The 20,000-nt window shown below is 38.3% G+C and overlaps 1 protein-coding gene across 1 annotated transcript in view; it reads right to left on the bottom strand.

The window, feature by feature from the left end:
- Positions 1 to 10,345: 10,345 nt before the first annotated feature.
- Positions 10,346 to 20,000, bottom strand: part of LOC137970293 (guanine nucleotide-binding protein subunit alpha-12-like) — a 16,501-nt gene continuing 6,846 nt past the window's right edge. The window contains exon 3 of the mRNA XM_068816816.1: positions 10,346 to 12,923. Coding sequence (XP_068672917.1) covers positions 12,354 to 12,923 — 570 coding nt within the window. The 3' untranslated portion in view covers positions 10,346 to 12,353. The remainder of the gene's footprint in view (positions 12,924 to 20,000) is intronic.

Genomic DNA, 20,000 nt, shown 5'->3' with positions numbered 1-20,000 from the left:
TATCCGTAAACCACTTAACATGTGATCCTTCCAACACTGAGGCAAATGATTGCAAAGAAAACTCAATAACAGACAGTTCTCTCCACGTTGAACTTTGACCTCTCTCGTTCTCCGACCACATTCTGTGGCACACAAAATCATTGTTAAAATCAATAATTGCTCCACCTCTGGTGGCACTGGCGTCAGAATACACAAAATAACTTTGGCACCTTACTTACAAAGCAATACCTAGTGTTGATATTAACCATATTTTCCTTCCAAAAATACAGTTCTTCCTTGCAGTAATCGTCGAGAAGGGATATAGAATCCCAATTATCCCTGCACAAGGTGGACAAGACACAATGTCTGGTCATTATCCTGCCAATGTTACCAACTACAGGCCCGGTAGAGATAATTTGACCTGTGAAGGAGGACAACTCTCGCGCGGAAACTTTGAAATCGGCTTGAATAATATGATCAATTGAGTTAATGATCTTAACAATTCTCCTTTCCACAATTTTCAAAGTATTTAATGCAGCATTCCAGGTAATACCTAGCCAGTCCAATACTTGGGTGGGTTCCCATACCGATTTATCTTCATTGACACCAAACCTGCGTTGCACAAATCCGCCCTTACAACCCGGGCCTTAATGCGACAACTTTCTCTATCCTGAACAATCGCCTAACCATCATCCAAGAAGATGGCTATACAAAGACTCTGTACTCTCCAATACTTTTCTAAAGGCTTCAAAACCTTAGTGAAAACCCAAGGGGCAGAGGACAGACCGAACGGGAGCACAGTAAAAACATAAAATATTTCCTTAATGGAATCAGGCGCACGCCATGAAAACCCCAGAAAAGTTTGGTGCTCTTGTGCAATGTCTACATGATGGTAACCACTTTTTAAATCGAAGGAAAACATGTACCCGTCCTTCACAAAATAAGACATGGCAATTTTCCAGTCCTCATACTTAACACTTTGCTTAATTAATGACTTATTGACATGGCGCAAATCGAGAATTAACCTCTTCTTACCGCATGGTTGTACAGAAACTGACAAAGGATTTACAACAAAAGGCTGCTCATTGACCATACGCACCCGGTCTGAATTAAGAAGCTCAAGAACAGCTAGATCCACAAAATCAGCATAGATTCGAGCCGACTTATTATTTTTCAGTTTTATGGCCAACGGAAAACTAATGAATGGCAGTCTGTAGCCATTTTCAATAATAGAGAAAATGAAATCCGGAGCACCTATAGATCTCCAGAAAACTAAATTATTCTTCAGATTACCCTTAACACGTAATGAATGTCCGCTTTCAAGTTCGTAATTCTGTGTAAATTGATGTACCTGCACCAAGGCATCATCATTGCTTTGGTTGAGCTGATTGGCCTTAGGTTGGCTTGTTGTAGGAGAATCAAGGGAAAGAATTGTAGCTAAGGGACTGGTAACATCCCGGCCAGGACAAGGAACGGCAGTCCTTAGCCCAGTGTCCAAATTTGCCGCATTTGAAACAGCGGAAGAAGTCGCCGGAAGCGTCTCTACGGCCTGAAAGATAAAGGCAATGACGAAACCTGTAGTAAACGGGAGGTGGGGAGGGGGAGGGGGGGAGCTTAAAGCAGAAAGATGAATAAACTGTATGGAATCGCAAGCGTGAATGGTACTCAAGAGACAGCGGAGTCCCCCAGCATAACACATGGCTAATTTGCATGACAATTAGAAAACCAACATGGCGGCTATCGTGACTAAGGCCTATTCGCAACTTCACTCTGTGCTTAGCATAGTTGGTTACCATGACCGTGGTCAGGAGATAGGAAAATACTGCCCGCTCCCGGAACCAATCAGATGGCAGGATTCTCAGGATACCGCCCGCTCACGATCAAAGAAATAAATAATTGGTTTTATCAAAAGAGTTGATAATGTAAATTGACCACCGTACAGGGATTCTAAAGCTGACGTTTCGAGCGTTAGCCCACCGTCAGAGCGAATAATGGGTTGTGTGAAGTTTTTATAGTGGAGTATAGGAGCTACGCTATTAGTGGTAACATGGCAACGTGAAAAATAGGAATACATTAATTAAATGAAAAGCGTTCGTTAATACCGTGGGGATTAGGGTGCCGATTTGGAAGAGAATATGGTAAAATGGCGTAATAGTGGAACAATGTTAGGTCATACAGTATACGAGCTGATAACCAAGATTGACTGAGCCAATCAGAGAGCTAGAAACGCAATATCTAAGGCGGAAAATTTAATAATTAACAACTATTCACAGAAGTGACGGTGGCTAGTGGTGGATATTTACCGAACCGCTGAGGTGAATAGTTGTTTTAGTATATACTAAAACAGTCAGATAATGTAGCACAAAAAGATGATTTTAACTCATTGCAAAGTTTACAGCATTTTCAGACACAAATTCCGCGCGAATTGCCTGGAGGTGAATAGTTAACCATTATCCTGCGAAATCGCGCGGAATATCGCGTGCAGCACCAGCATTTTTCCTTTTTTAACCAATAATATTCTTGCTTTGTGGCGTTGCCGTAGTCGTCCCATCGTGTTTGCTTAAACTCCCTACTTAGCCGACGAGGCCGTAGGCCTAGTTGCCGAAAATCAGGCGATATTCCACAAGATTGAACAGGATAATTGTTTTATTATTCAACACATTGATGACAAAGCACAATTTTCTACCTTTATTGGGAAAAAAAGCTGGAAAAACGACCATTTTTCTCCGCGACAAAACAAACAAAATTACGTATATCGCAGGATATACGACGAATATTGAGCGCGCTATGACCATATTTGGACATTGTCACAATGTGTTAAATAATAATTAACAATTAGACCCAAAGTCCGCAAGGGCTACGGGTCAATACCCCTTGAGGCGAAGCCGAATGAGCTATTGACCCGTGGCCCTTGACCTATCTAGTCGGACGGAAAAGGCAATAATAAAGTTAGCAAATGCAAGTTGAAGAAATATTTATTTGGGAATAAAACGAAAGAAAGCGTCACGCTTTCCGCTACTCGAGGACTATTACTAATAGTCTTCTAGTAGTGTAGCCAATGAAAATGCAGGATTTGCATTAGTCCACTAGTTTGGTGATACTAACAAAGGATATCCGGAGTTTGAGTAGCCAATCAGCGCGCGCGTTCAACGCTATCCACTGTTTTAGTACATACTAATAAGAGGTATCCATGCAGGAGGATCACTAACAACAACTATAGGTTAACACCGAAGGATTTCATGCCGGATTCTCTCAAATCACGTGTTGTATACAAATTTACTTGTGCGAGCTGTGGTGCTCGCTACGTTGGTGAAACCAACAAGCATTTCTACACACGTGTAAATAAGCATCTTTTCCGGGATAAAAATTCTCATATTTTCAAGCATCTTAATTTTTCTAAAAAATTGTCAGGATAATTGTCATGTTTCTTGCTTGGAAATTATTGATAATGCTACCTCTTTCAATCAACTCAAAATCAAGGAAATCTTCCATATTGAGTGGTTGAAACCCGAACTCAACACAGTTGATCATGTCAGTTTAGCATTACACTTTAAAACTTGTACCGTTATGTCAGTTGTGTTTTGTATAATATTGTTGGTTAGTTTGAATTTTACCTACTTATAACGAACATTTAATCTACAAAGAATCATTGTCTTGATAGTTATATATATACATGTTTTCCCAAAAATTCACTGACCGCTTACAAGCTTAATTGTATTCCTTTACAGTTCTCTTTCCGCAATATTTTGCTCAGTTTCCGTTAATTCTTCAATTATTTGACGTCCTTCTTTTGGCTAGTTTTGAGTTTAGTTTCTTGCCATCATAAGGATGTTACTGTGCTGCGAGCTCCGGCGTTTAGAAAGCCTTAGTGGATCTTAGTGTTCAACCATCGGCGTTCAATTTACTTTAAAAGGTGCTTAAATTACTTTCGTCCAGTTTGTGAAAAGTAAATAGTAACTGTGAGAGTTTAAAAGAACTAACTCATTGACAAAGAATATTCCACAATTGAAAGAAAACAGTAAAGAAATGTTTGTGACTTGCGTAAGGAACCCAATACAGTGCAGAGATGACAATCGTAAGGAGCGGTTACCAAGTTTCTCGGCAATTGGACTTTCTTTAATTCAAGAGGGAAAACAAGAATAAGCTGTACCATTTATCAGGAAAAACCGGCTTTGCGATAGAAAAAGAAATGGAACGATCTAATGTAACGGTAATCCTAAAATATTTAGAACAGGTTCCTTTAATGCAAGCAAATGGTGTTGCCGGAGAAATTTCTGCTCGTTTAAGTAAAACGTGAAAAAATGGACAACCTCGAAAGGTAGTCCTTTTATTTCAAAAAATTCCCCTGAGATTAGACTCACCAATGTTTTCCCACCGAACTTAAAACAATCTGTTTTTTTGGACAAACGGGTGAACGCCCTCTGTCATCTTCCACTATTCCTGCTGTTCCACCGCTCCTACACCTCCATAACACACTATGTCGTACACCACTTACCAGCCTAAAAGGTGCCGAGTAACGCTACCCACCGAAAAAATCACTACCCTTTGGATAGCGCAATTGGTTCAGCTATGACGTATCCACGGCATAGTCGTTTATCCGGCCGACGCAAAACTTTGTGATTCTGTGAATTCTTTTGACTTTAGTTGGCTTCTTTAATTTCTCTATTTGCGTGGGATGCCTGTGGAGGACCGTGTCTGAAATTCACTTGTGTGGTCAGATATGGTAATTAGTCACGTGCCTGTCGAACTCGAGAATATTACACCTCTTGCCTTAATTTCCGGTTCCTACCTAATAAATGTAAAATAGTGGCTAAAATTGCTTTTATTGAATGGATGAACACATGCAAAAAAGATTGCTTCATGAAAACGCTTGAAGTCGCAAAGGAAAAGACATTATGTTCGATTGTCATCACCCTTAAAGTGCCCCTAACCCCAAAATATTTTTTTCGAAACGCATTGCGGCCATTTTTTTCCTTTTTCTAACAAATCCTGCGTTATTATAGGCTTCAAAACTTGCGAAAAACCAAGCATCTTTTGTTCACGACCGATTCAGAAGGGGAGTGGGTCTATTCCTGATTTGATGTCACAAACTGATTTACCTTGCATTAATGCAAATGTCAAATCAGGAATAGACCCACTCCCCTTCTGACTCGGTCGTGAACAAAAGATGCTTGGTTTTTCGCAAGGCAGGATTTGTTAGGAAAAGGAAAAAATGGCCTCAATGCGTTTCGAACAGGTGCAAAGATTCATTTTCGCGAAAGAAATATTTTGGATTTAGGGCACTTTAACCTTTCTTAGCACTTTTGACACCTCCCTTGTAACTCTCAGTTGGCTTTAGGAATCAGTGACATTTGCAACCAACCGTCACATTTTACACCAATAGCAGCATCCCACGTAGACGCCACCAAGCGTCTTGTTCGCTATAGAAATCGAATTAGTTTACGCAAATTGCGTTCGCTATAGAAATCGAATTAATTTACGTAAATTGCGTTGACATGGGTCTGCAACTTTATCGCTGCTAGATCTCTGGTGTTGTATTACGCCTATATGAATAAATAAGAGTTTTTACCAAGAGGGGCCTGGGGTGAAAAACTAATAATTTTCCTCAATCTGCTTCAGTTGCTTGCGCGGTCAAGTGGATAAGACAGTGCCTGTATGGAGTTATATCTCCGCCAAAATTCAACATCGGAAATTGACATCCAAGTTCCAAATTTGAGTCTTGATTTTCATATTCGACATCGAAGTTTTATATCCAACATTTGACATTAAGTTCTGAATTTGAGATTTGACATTGAAGTGGAAAATTCTGTATTTGACATTCGACTTTCAAGTTTCAATTGAACTTCATGCATGAATGACTTGACCTTCAATTTCGTATCCTTGGTAACGGTAACCACTGATGTTGTTGACTGAGGGCTCGCAAGGCTCGGAAATTTAGGAATGGCGGCTGAAATATTGAGAAGAATAGCAGAGGGGGTACAGGAGACATAAACAGTACTTTTTTTTTCCTTCTATCCCTTCGAAATTGATTGAGTAGTTTTAAGACTAGATTATGTGGCTCGAACACTAGTGAACATAGATAACGCACTTCAGGAACTTTTGGGGGAGGCTACAACTTGCTTGCGTATGGGTATCCGGTCGTATCATTCGAAGTCAGATCGTCAGAGCGGGACTTCATTCCACAAAAAATCAGATCATTCCACTTTCAAATAACCAGATAACAAGTCTTTAAAATAGTTAAATAAATAATAATCGTTTATTTCACTCTCTTGCAATTAGAATACAAACTGAATTAACAAGGGATAATTGCAATCATTACTATTACTAGTATATCATATGGTTACGTGATACTGGTCACATGCACTAATAATAATGCACAAAGAGTACTGACCAATATTACGAACTAATAATGTTTGATTCTAAAAATGTATGGTATGTAATCTCTACTCTCCGCCGCCTCTGTCATCAGGGGCACCCAACGTCAATTTTCGGAAAATATATGTTCGTTAGACAATTTGAGATCTAGAATTTTCGGAACATTTGTTGTAAAATTTCTTGCTTGCCTGCCTGTCCTAGGATCTTCGAACATCTAAAAGATGGTATAATTGCCCATTTTTAACGGATTTTTACCCTAAAAAGATCTCCTATAATTTTCGGGAGCCTTTTTTCTGGCCGAAATTTTCGAAAAGGTAAGTTTTGATGGTAACCGGTCGTCTCGCCAACGTGTCAGTTCGCCAACGACCTGTTCGCCACCAACGTATGAAGTCTATTCGCCAACGTCTAATGTCAGTTCGCCAACGCTTCTATGTCAGTTCACCAACGTCCAAAATACTTTGTGGAATAGATCTGAAATGTATTTACAAATTACCAAAAGAAGATAATGTGACCTTTGATCCAAGATGAATTGTTCGTTTCGGCTTGAAAATGTTTGTTTCACTCTCCCCAACCTCTCTCTCTCCCTCTCTCTCGCCATTTTGATACGCTGGATGATCGATGGCTGATTGACCGTACTTGAAAACTTGCTAAACCATTCACGGCTTTATTTGTGAGCATAAACCGGCTGTAAAACCTTTTTATTAAACATTTGCGTAGTTAAAGAGCCGTTGAGTTGAAATATGTTTGTTTGATTAAGCGCTTAGAAGCGTTCACTTGTTTCCCGCAAATTTCGCCAACGTGTTTGTTCTACTCTCGCAGAGGGTTTTTGCATTGCTTGAAACGCGAACAAGATACTGGACGCTTTTATCCGTCTTTTGGCAAACATTTTTAAGTGCGTCCGTTTAGTTCGTCTCTTCATCAATTGCAAACACTGATTAAATATTTGCGGCAAAACTTTTTCCTTCCCCCACTCAACTATTAAATGTTCCCCCTACACCCTACTTCTCTACCGGTCTCTTTTCTCTCTGTTACGAGAAGAATTAGAAACGCGATAAAAACAATGTGAACTCATTAACTTCGCTTGTGCGGCATATTGCAAAGGAGGTGAGAACTTTTTCAACTTGAGTAGGATATTGTTTAAACGTTTAATGATATGTAACTACAACAAGCGAGCCACCCGTCAAACAAGTTACCGTAGACTTTGAAAAGGCGCTGTGGGCGGCATTCAGAACGATCCTGCCAGCTGTGTCCATTCAGGGATGCGTTTTCCACTGGACGAAAGCCGTGTGGAGGAAGGTACGTTATCGCAAGTTTGGACTGAGAATTCGCACATATATATAAATTATTTAGGCTAGATTGCAGAATACCCGGCCCACCACATGTCCTACTTAAAAAAGCTGCCACCGAGGTCCCGCAGTGGTGTTTAACAACGCTGCTTCCGCGTCTGCTAAATATCTTACTTTAAAAAAAAAAAACTGCCACCGCAGTCCGCAGTGGCATGGGCAGAAAATGAAATTCATATGAACAACTCTGTTCCTAAACCGGGTATTCTGCAATCGTTCCTTAGCTTTCATTTTGCTGTTCCGTTAACTACACTTTTCACGAGATCGTGTGCCGAAGAAAGGATTCGTTTACTGATTAAGCAAAAGCGCTCGTTTCAGTGATTAGACCTAAACACTCTCTTTTAACAATTTTCATTCCAAGACTACGGGACTGCGGACCGCGGTGGCAGTTCATTTTCGTGAAAAACTTATCGTTCGAAGATTTGTTACGAATCTCACGCAACACGCGATATAAACATTTTTTGTTGAGATTTGATGTAAATGGTTTATATAAATATGTATGCATAAATTATTGACGTTTGAACTCTTTCTTTCACCTCTTTCTCTTTGACTAGGTAACTTATGTGTTTGTCTGTTTTCAGGTGCAAGAGCTCGACCTGCAGAGAGCCTATTCTGAGGACGATGCGGTGTATAAGTACATCAGAAAGTTAATGGCCCTTCCGTTCCTGCCTCACCGCCAGATCAGCCCTATGTTCCTTCGTGTGCAAGTTGAAGCACAAACAGAGCCCCCTCAGAACCTCGTCGCCTACATCAGACGACAGTGGATTGAAAGCGCGGTGTTCCTTCCAAAAAACTGGAGCGTGTACCAGCAGGCTAGACTTTCAAAACACTACTCCTACAGACAATAAGTCTGATGTGTTCACACCGCTCTTCTCAGAAGCGTAAGGCACAAAGTCTGTTAGATGCCTTGGTAACAAGGTAATGTATGTTGTTGTTGTGATACCATTTGAGCTCTTCGCTGGTAACTACACCTAATAGTTTATACGAGGAAACGCGCTCAATTTGATAATTGTCCGCACATAACGGAAAACCACCATTTCTTTACATTTTTTGGGTTACGTTTCATACTATGCGGATTAACACAGTACAGAATTAATTTTGTGAATGTCCCTATCAGCTGGATATAACAAGCTGATTGAATTACGTGGGGAGACTTGAATTTCCTTCGTGTATAACTGAACAACTTATCAACTGCTGCGGAAAGTTTAAATAACATTCCCTTTCCGAAGGAACAGAAAAGAGTTTTGCCAGAGTACTTGTATATCGAAAAGGTCGAATTCAGTCAGCCACGATGGTTAACTCGTTCTGTCAACTAGACATGCATTGAACAGGAACTTTTTCATATTTTCATTGGATAAGAGTGTTTTCTTGTCTTTTCCTCAGTGGAACGATCTGACTCTAAATTTGTTGAAACAATTGACTATGCTGGAACAATCTGGCCTTGAAATAGAGACCGTATTTTGCCATCCTTCTCTTGAAGGTACGTGTGGATAAGGAGTTCATCTTTAACGAGGACTTGAAAACCTTGTTCTGTAAGCAAAGTTAATGAACCCCTCTTACGTTAAATGATGGTCGCCCGATTCCCAGAAAATATCCGAGGAGCTGCTTGAGTAGATGGAAAGAGAGAGGGAGACCCAAAGTCGAACAATTTCGTCAGTTTTGTGAAGTCCGCTATCTACGTTCACTAGTGTTCGAGCCACGTAATCTAGTCTTAGAACTACTCAATCAATTTCGAAGGGAAAAAAGGGAAAGTACTGTTAATGTCTTCTGTACCACCTCTGCCAGTCTTCTCAATATTTCAGCCGCCATTCCTAAATTTCCGAGACTTAATTTGAAACTTGAAAGTCGAATGTGAAATACAGAATTTTCCACTCCAACGTCAAATTTTGGATGTAAAATTTAAAAATTCGATGTCAAATTCAAAACTTCAACGTCGAATATGAAAATCAAGACTCAATTCTGTCTTGGTGAGTACGCACAAGTGTCTTCTGGAATACGTGAATGTCTGAGGGGTATTGTGGGAGGGGGGGGGGGGGGTAGGCAAAAGCAGTATTCAGGGGAGGAATGGCTGTTATGCAAACGCTAGGTAGTAGACGGTAGAAGATAATGGAGTGAAAAGGAGCAGAAGGCAGAAAAGGAATGTAAGAAAAAAGGCGTGCTATTGTCTCGTCTTTTTTAGATCCCCTAAAAAGCCAAGCCCCTATTTTTTTAACTACACCCCTAAAAAGGAAAATCCCCTTTTTTGACAGTTGATAACAAAATCAGTTTTTAGAAATTCAAACTGGTTTGAAAATCTCGACCCAGTTTGAAAAATGTAAACTGGATACAAAAATTTCACACCCAGAACAATTTTAAACCATGACATCAATGCTCCAAATTACCTAAAGTCCACAACTTGAAAAATAACAAGTTACTGACGGGACTTGAAGATGAAGGTGAAGGTTAGGACCAGCGTGGACCCTGCCAAGGTTCCTGAAATCGGCCTGTCAAACTCTTAAATGAGATTTATCAGACGGTCATGTGGGGAATTGGCTTCATGCCACTCTTTTCCCAAGGACTGTCCATACAGTTATTCCATTGTCCCCAAATAACAAAAGAAACATTTTTCTCGTCAAAATTCAGCAGACAAATGCCAACCACCAACAAAATAATACAATTTACTCTTTGATGTAACTGCTTACTGGACTTTACATCGATTCTAACTACCTCATACACACTACAAAATCAAAAAATATCCTTTTGATATCTAAAATAACTTTGAATGGTGGAGCGCGGTCCCTAAGACTATAATATGGTTAAATACAGCTTACTTTGTGTGGAGGGAATACATGAACTTGGTAAATTTTAAATTCTTGTCTACAGCCAAAATATAATGCATCATTAGTATACTAGTAATAATTATTATAAGCATGAGTTTGTGGAAGGGCATGAAGCATGACTTACACAATTGAATACATAGTATGAATAGTGCTTAAGTTTTAACTGGTCTGCACTGTTGAAGCCTCTGTACTTTTCTTTTCGAATGCTTCACCACTATAAATTTACAGATGTAGGTGACACTTAACAAACCTAAAAAAATTTTGAAACATATAATTTACTTCTGCATACATTAAATTTAATTGTGTGATTCTTAAAGTTATGACATTCACCAAACTCATGCTTCCATTTACTTTAATTGTATTTATCTTTCCTGATGGACAGAGTGTACTTTATCCTTATACATGTATATGCTATTAATATTCCATCATGAAAGTGAAGCAAAAAATTAATATTCAAATAGACACATTTACCTGATCCATGCACATGGAATACTGGTACATAACATGGACGACAGATATGTTACAGCCTGGTTTATAAAACTGGGACGTCTTTTTTATGAAATCACCAACTACCATCATAAACTAATATATCCAGCTAGATACACATTTCTTTCTCTTCACTCTTTTAAAAGTTGTGAGAAGCATTTCTTTTTCATTTCTGTACAAAGTCAGCAACTTGTCCATGACATGCATGTCACAAATTTAATTCAATTAAACGATCCTTCCATTTGAGTATGAATCAACCTGATAGCTCTATAGGTTCGGTTTATAATATAAATTCATTCCTATTCTCTAATGTTGAGAACTATTGTCAATATTCGGGAATAAGAATACAATTATTGTAAAGCTAACATCTTGCATTTTTGATTAATGAAAAGTAATAATTATTTTTGGCTTTCTCACTTGAGAAAATTAACAATGTTTGTTGAGATCTGTAAGCATGAATGTTTCTAAGTCAATTTGACAAGATATGTTTTTATTAGTAGAAATGTCAAATCAATTCCTTGGTTAAATTTATCAAGCAAGGGCTAAGACTCTTGAACATGCACATACTGTATAGTACTTAAACTGATGGGTCAGAGATAACTACATTAAAAATCTTCTCACACTAAATCATAAGATAATTTAGAGAGCTCAGTCTAACTTTCGCTAACCCTTTACCCTTACCTTATTGTTGAAAATAGGTAGCAAATGCTTAGACTTAAAGGGACACTTTGTGTTGAATGTCAAAATTGGGCACACATCTAATAAGGGTCAAGCCTGGATATACAATAAGTCGCGGAAGGGGGGCATTGGAGGCCGTCTGAGGCGTGAATGGGTTAAGAACACAATGGAATGGAAACCAAAGGCAGTGTCATTTGGACACAAGATTTCAAAAGTGTTCACTGCTGTCCATATAAAACAAAACTCCACATGTCTCAGCAAAATGATTCAAAAAACAGCTCTCTACAGTCAGTCAGTGATAAAAGGAAATAGCTGATCATCTGAATCATCAAACAGTTGATTAAAGCCATTACAGAATGGCCGTTTCCTAGGCTTAAATTAACAGAGTAGAATAAAAAAAATTCCCAATCCAAGCAACTTTAACTGTCGCTTCACATTTTGCAAACTACTCCACAAAACATATAAAAAGCTTTTGTTTTGTCCTCCACAAAAAAACCTTTTCAGGAGTACACTTTTGCAATTTAGAATAATTATTTATGATGCACTCCTGGACAGCCAAAAAAATTGTTGTCACATTTCTGTCCAAATCACAAAAGCATAGAAGCATTTGCCATGAACTGAAGCCTTATTTACACCTCAGTAATCCCACTTTAATAATTTCATTACCTACATGTTACTGCAGCATCAAGGACTTGAGATTGTCTTGTAATATAGTGTCCTTCACTGCATGAAAAACAAACTTGATATTTTCTGTGTCAATGGCTGTTGTAAAGTGATGGAAGAGTGCTTTAGACCTCTCTCTCCGCTTGCTATCAAACATCTGTAAAATAAAGTTCTGCACATCTTCCAGTTTATGTGGATCACCTTGAAAAGCAGGGAAATAGTCCTTTATGTTTGCATATTTGATCTTTTCCATTAAAAGATCAGTCTTGTTGAGAAAAAGGATGATTGATACATTGGCAAAGAATTTGTTGTTGACTATTGTCTCAAAGATGTTGCAAGACTCAACAAGACGATTTGTTGTTCGATCTTCCATGAGAACTTGATCATAAGCACTTGATGACACCAAGAAAAGAATTGAAGTGACTTCATCAAAGCATTGGAACCATTTGGCTCTTTGAGATCTCTGACCACCTACATCAACCATTTTGAAGGGTATTCCCTTGATGATGAACTCGTGCTCCACAATGCCCTTTGTTGCTTTCCTTGCATGAAGAACATCTTGCTTAGAGGGTAAGAAATCCTTTGAACGAGAAAAGAATGAGCATCAGCCAAACAAACATCATAGTATCTGTTATGAAATTAGCATGACATCACCAAAAGTTCATGTTTGAAAAACTTTCCAAATTTTTTGTGGATTGCCAAATTTTCGATAATGTTCAAAGAAGTAGAAGTGCTGTCTCGGAGGCTTTCAAATTTTGGCAACAGAAACAATTTTGCTTATTTAAGCATCAAGCTGTCATTCACCCTAGTCTTGCATGTCTTAAATCTTAAATTTCAGTGTGAAATGGATACATGTTATGGCAGGGCAAAAAACTCTTTTCTACATCTCTCTGCCTCTTTTCCTAATCTTTACAATGCTAGAGGCAGTTGTGATACCCTATAACCAGCATACGTCAACTGAACAGCAAAGGCAGATGTCAGGATTGAGTTCCCCTGGTTCATCTATTTTGGCGATCAAAAAGCCCAGCAATGTTGCTTTAACATTGCTGGCCTGAGTGAAAACAACAAGACGAAAAGAGGAAAAAAAAAAACAACAACAAGCTCTCTTTGATGATGGCACAATTTATATGATAGATGTTTGATTCATCGACTAGCATTTTGGGATTGATGGTAATTTTGCTTCATGCAACCTGTTCAAAGGTTTCAAAAGGCTAGATATTCTTTTTCAAAACATTATTGCTAAAAATTTTGATGGTATAAAAATTCATTCTAGTGCAACCCATCACATAGCCAGGAAGATCAACTCTTTCTCCAGAAAGTGAATTGGAGTTTTTGATTAGTTCACAGCTCTAATACTATGAGGTTCTTCAGTAAAAAGATTCATAGAGATTACACTGCTTTCCATCAGCTTCTGGTTTGAATGTACCGTTGGAACCAAATATGCTGATTGGTGGGGTATGTGGTTTTGGGTCAACTCTTGGCTTGGCATCATAAGTTTGATCGATGAAAGCCAAAACCTAGCCTGCACACAGGCTCTCTGTGCATTGAATGGCGTGTGGTCAACTGTTGACTGTGCACCATTCGACACACAGAGAGCCTGTGTACAGGCTAGCCAAAACACAGTTTGGCCGTTGCCCCTTAAAGCAGGGTAATTTCATCTTACTACTGTAGCCTAGTCTCTGAAGAGCTAGCCCCTTTTTTTACTCGTGGATATATCCACGAGTTTTGGTGAGGTTCTTTATGCAAATATGTCACTCCTGCGTAACCGGAAGTTCGATCTAATAAGCCAATCAGGATGGATAATCACAACACAGCGAAGAAAGCTGTGACTTCCTGTTCGCGTGGTTGTGTGCCGCCATTGCTGTATGTCGCTTTTATACTTAAGTGTTTGAGCACCTTCCGCTGCATTTAGAAGCAAGAAACGGAAGAATCAAAGAAATGGCTTTCTTCGAAGGTGAAGCAAAATATTCTGAACAAGTACAGATTGGTGCAATTACATGTAATTGTGCACCGCCTTTCACTGACCAACGCGCAGACTTTAATACGTGTAGAAATGGAATCGACAGACACATGGTGAGAAGACAGTGCCTGTTCATCCCCTAAGCTCACGGGGGATAAATAAATTCCATCTGGAAGGTGACTGCCATTTGGAGAGTAACATCGAAGCTATCACAAAGTTTTGCAAGCTATGTCATCAAAGCCACATGAATACAACTTGAACAACATCCATGACATGAAAAACAGTGATGCAACCAAGCAATCCATGCTTCCAGACACTAGTACTTGTGTGGTGGATCATAATGAAGAACTGTTGAAAGACTCGGTCACTGATTATGTAACGAAAACTGATCAGAAATCCATACCCATCTCCTGCGATACAGCAAGGGCTGAGGCAGTACATGTACATGCTCCCCAGGACAGAGAACCTTCCAGGATTAATTCCTTACAAGAAAACGTCGAGCTTGTTTCATAAAGACAAGGTAATTAGAAAGTGTATGGTGCATCATTTAAATAAGGACGTACCGAGGTCGTTAATGCAGGCTCGATTAGCTCAAAAAGGACTGAAGGCACTAGAATGTACCTCAGATGGTTCATGCTTCTTTTCTTCTGTTGCCCACCAGTTATACAATGATCCTTCCTATCACATGAATGTGCGTGCTGCTGGAGTTGAATCCATCAGAAACAACCGTCAAAAATTTATTGGACCCATTACAGAGCAATTGTGCGTTTGCTGTCACAGCAACATACATGTACATATGCTGGCTGATCCAGGACAGACTCCTTATTAACGATGATAAGACCGAGTTTATGATTATTGGAACTCTGCAGCAACTTTTTAAATTGCAGGCTATGAACATTAAAGTAGGTAGTTCAGAGATTAGACCTAGCTCGCGAGTTCGAAATCTAGGTTGCTGTCTCGACCCCAACCTGCATATGTGTGACCACATAACAAACGTATGTAAGACAGCTTTTTACCACTTACATAACATCAGACGCATTAAGAAGTATCTATCGAGAGACAGCTTACTCCATCTGGTACACGCATTCATCACGAGCAGATTAGACTACTGTAATGCTTTACTGTATGGCCTTCCCAAAGAACAAATAGCTAAGTTGCAACGGGTGCAAAATGCTGCCGCTAGAGTAATAATGGATGTTGGGAAGTATTCCCACATAACTCCGGTACTCTATGAGTTACACTGGCTACCAGTGCAAGCGCGCATTCAATTTAAGATTCTGCTATTAGCTTTCAAAGCCATTCATGGCCTCGCGCCTAGTTACATCAGCAATCTTTTATCTATTAAATGCAAGCCCTCGTATAATCTTAGATCCAACTCAGGCATTCTGTTGAAGCCACCAAGTGGGAAGATGCTTGTAACCTTGGGTGGGCGCGCATTCCAGGCATCAGCACCGCATTTGTGGAATGAGCTCCCATCACAATTACGTACTATTCAATCTGTAGATGTTTTCAAGAAGTCAATTAAGTCATTCCTTTTTAAACAATTTTACCTTGATTAGCAGTTAAATATATTAATGTTATATTGCCATTTAGACTTGTGATCATCTTTTTAATTGTATTACTTTTAAGTTTTTAACTTATCATAAATATCCTAATTATTTTATTTGTTGATTTTATAGATCTTATTATGTAAAGCGCTATTGATCTTGTAATTGTAAATAGCGCTATATAAGCAATAATTTATTATTATTATTATTACATGGTGTGATGCACTTATTGTGAAAGCAGTTTGCAATGTATTAAATGTTTCTATACGTATAAATGAATCCATTGAGGGGTGGGCACCAGTAACTGTTATCAGTGTGAACACTGGACATCTAGATGGAGGACACTATGTTTCAGCATTTCAGTTAGATTATTATTATGACAGTATTTCAGGTTATGAAATCAGCGGTGTTACCAATGTCAACAATTATTCAGAGCCTGGTAATAAACGATTAATTAACGATGGCCAAAAATGATGTGAGTGTCAGTAATAATTTCTACAAAGCAGTGGCAAAAAAGAGCTTACATGAGAGAATCTATCAAGCGGAAGAGACAAAATCACTTGAAGAGTTCAGGGAAAAGAAAAACAATACAAAATGCCAAAACAGATCTGAAACATAAAAGGATAAAACCATTTAAGGAAAGCTACATGTATGCAGAGCTTAAGGCTAAACCAAACTGAAATTTGTCAAGGTCAAGACTCTATTAGACATTCCATGTCAAAAATGATTCAGTCTTTTTCGTGATAAGATAACACATGGCTGTGAATATAATGCAATTGCTGTGATCAGTTATGGTTCAGATCATCTGTTTCTGTTTCTATAACTGGCACAAAAAGTGTTAATATTACTGAATGGATCTGTTCTACTTGCTAAACCTGATGACATTAACAATATGACCTGGCAACAAAAATCAGACCTTATTCAAAATTACCCTGTCATCTGTGCAACAAACTTTGAACACATGGTACAGCTCTTTATAGAGGATGTGTTAACGAGTAATCTTATGCCTATTGGAGAAATGGTATACTTATTTCACAGGGTTAAATTCCAGCAAAGGGGATTACCTCACATACATGCATTATTTTGGGTATCTAGTTGCATATGAGAGCCCACCGTGCTGTTACACAATTATCCAACTATCAATGCTAATGCATAAAGAAAACTTTGGCCTGCCAATTTTAAACAATCGCGGTAACTTTCATATCCATGAGTAACGACAGTGGCACTTTGATTTTATTTATTTGTGAGGATAAATGCACTCAATTCAACATGAAAAAATAATTTCAATTAATAATAGATAGGGAATATTTAATGTTACAAACACCTACACGTTTTCAGATACAAGTGTTTGAATCAAAATTTTGAAAGTGAACAAGCATTTTAAAGGCCACAACAGTTTCTTCTAATCTTCTGCTAATTTGACACTCGCCCAGTAATATTTTATTCAAACACGGGCTTCAAAGTAAACAAATTTGTTGCAGTATTCTGAATAACAAGGGAGCAGAAATTAACGAAAAATTTCTTGATAAAAACATGGATATTGTCCTAAAATCCACAAGAAACCCAAAGAGTTATTACATGTATGTTATTGGACAGTTTGCAAGATAGGGAAATTTAATTTTAATGTACATTTACGTGATTTGACAAGAGAAGGGGGAAGGGCCCAGCCTTGAACAAAACCTCAAAAAATAGTCTGTGTCAAACCATTATCTTAGTACTAACAATGCCACACTCATGTTCATGTGATGCTTGCCCGTTGAGAAACCCGTGATAAGAAAGCCCTAGCCCAAAATGTCATTCCACTAGCCCTGGGCTATCAAACAGATTTTTTATCGCAACCTGTCCAGTAAAACTGTAATATTCAATGAATGGGTTGCTTTCCAATAGCAGAAAACTTTTAGGTGACTGACATCAGGCAAGCCACAACTGGTTTAGTAACCTACGAGAGCACCCAGTTTTTTCGGCTCTAGTTTCAACCACCGAAAAAAACCATCCGCGAAACCAATTTGAGAAAAAGTTTCCTTGACATCACAACTTTTGTCTTGTTGTTAGCCAATAAAATTCACTGATAGAACATGACACTCGCATACATGATGCACAGTGCGAGATGTAGAACAACAACAGGATATGTTCACTTTTTTTTTCGGCTTCCATTAACAATGTGGGAACCATCCATTACGACCACTTCAAATAATTATTGTGTCTCTGGTATTCCTTGTGGCTGTCACAATCAATGCGATAAATGGGGTTCACAGAAGAAGAGACCGGAACTCATGCAGATTTGAAAACCAAACTCTAAAAATAAATAGACTTACATGTACTTAACTTTACTCACTTAAAAAAACTGGTAATAGCTATTGATAAGTGCCAACATCACAGTCAATATAATACATAGTTTGCAGATTTGTATCAAAGTTCCAAACTATCCAACAGTAGTTGTAATTTTTTATTCCAAAGTAATACAATTTATCGAGTTAACAATAATACAATAACAATAGAAATTGCACACTTTGTTTCTCTAACAACAATGCAAATGTCTACGTGTTTTGCAATGATATGGAAAGTACTGCTGTAATTTTTGATTGGCTGTAATGTTAACAGGAATATACAATAATTAAGTTGAATAAAATCAGTGCCACATACAAATCACCATAGCGTTTTCACTTGTAGAATCTTTATTTTGCAAGATACAGCCATGAATTATAAAGTCAAATTGATCGTTGAATTGTGTACATACTGTGCAGACAACATATTCCCTTTGAAAATTAAATTAAAGTGTTCACAACTCAATGATTACAAAACGAAAAACAAACTGCTCTACTTGTGGGCTGAGGGCCGAAATTGACAACAGTGGCTGATAAGAACATGTATGCTGGTTTAGTATAATATTACTATAGAATACGCTGGTTCGAAAATAAATATTAAGTGTCAACAACACAATGGTCAGGGAAATGGGAAAAAATGTGTTTTCACTCACCTTGAACACAGCATCATAAAAATAGTCTCGTGCGTCATGCAAGTTTGTTTGGTTCTTGAAGTTACATGATAAGTGGCCTTTGTTCCCTTACCTTACAACCTCTGGAGCGCTTGAAATTTTTTCTGCATACACAACAATCTTGCGCTTTGGCTCAGTAAGGCTGTCGCCTAGTCAGCCTCCCCTCTTTGCTCGGCTGACTCGTTGGCAATAAATAAATAAATACAGTGGTACCCCACTTCACAACCACCTTGGTAATATGGTCACCTTGTTATTACAGCAACTTTTTTTTTGGCCCGGCAAAACGGTCATACATTTTCTTATACAAAACCCTTGTTAATACGGCCACCCCTTAAGGTTACCATATACCTTTAGTGGTGTCTCGTGTCTGAGCGATGTAGTGCGTCCGGTTTAAACTACTATATCAAATTGAAGCTTACAGAGCTGGCTATCAAACTATAACAAGAATTTTGAAATTAAATGAATTGTTGGATTTTTCACCTATAAATGTGAACGACCGAATCACCCTTTCAAAGCTACAAGCCGAAGAAAATTTTGCTTTTCGTTAATTTATTTTGTTCCTCAGTTTCCGGACCCAAAGCGCTAAAAAATCATGTCTGAATTTTGCCATACTCAGGAACAGTGAAAAGCTATAGAACGTTTTTGAAATAGTATTAAAAAGATGTAAAGGGTTCGTACAAAAATCAATCTGAGAAAAAATATTTTGAAATAAAAAAATTTGCAGAAACCTTTTGTTTTTTATACTGTATGTTAATTCAGCCACTGTCAAAATTTGGGGGCAATCGGACAAATCCCTTTGAGTTTTGCCCGCTTCCAGTGAAAAAAATAGATTCAAGAAAACAGCACTAGGACTGTCAATCAAACGGGTAATTTTACTTTGGGCCAAAACGTAAGACCGCCATTTCTCCACCAATATTTCATCTTTTTGAAAAATTTCTTTTTCACATTAGATATCCCATTTCGATCATTACTTTAACCAACAAATCCAAATTTGAAGAAAATTGCCAATTTGAAGGTATACGGTAACCTTAATGTGGTCAACGGCCACAATTTACAATCCTTTTTATTTCACCCTTTTAATACAGCCGCTCACCCTAAGTTTTGTGACATGCATGTCAATTTGATTGACAGCCGATTTATTTTACAAAGTACTAC

Source organism: Montipora foliosa, chromosome 9, assembly GCF_036669935.1.
Source record: "Montipora foliosa isolate CH-2021 chromosome 9, ASM3666993v2, whole genome shotgun sequence".
Classification (NCBI taxonomy): Eukaryota; Metazoa; Cnidaria; class Anthozoa; order Scleractinia; family Acroporidae; genus Montipora; species Montipora foliosa.
This window is presented reverse-complemented; position numbering and strand designations above follow the sequence as displayed.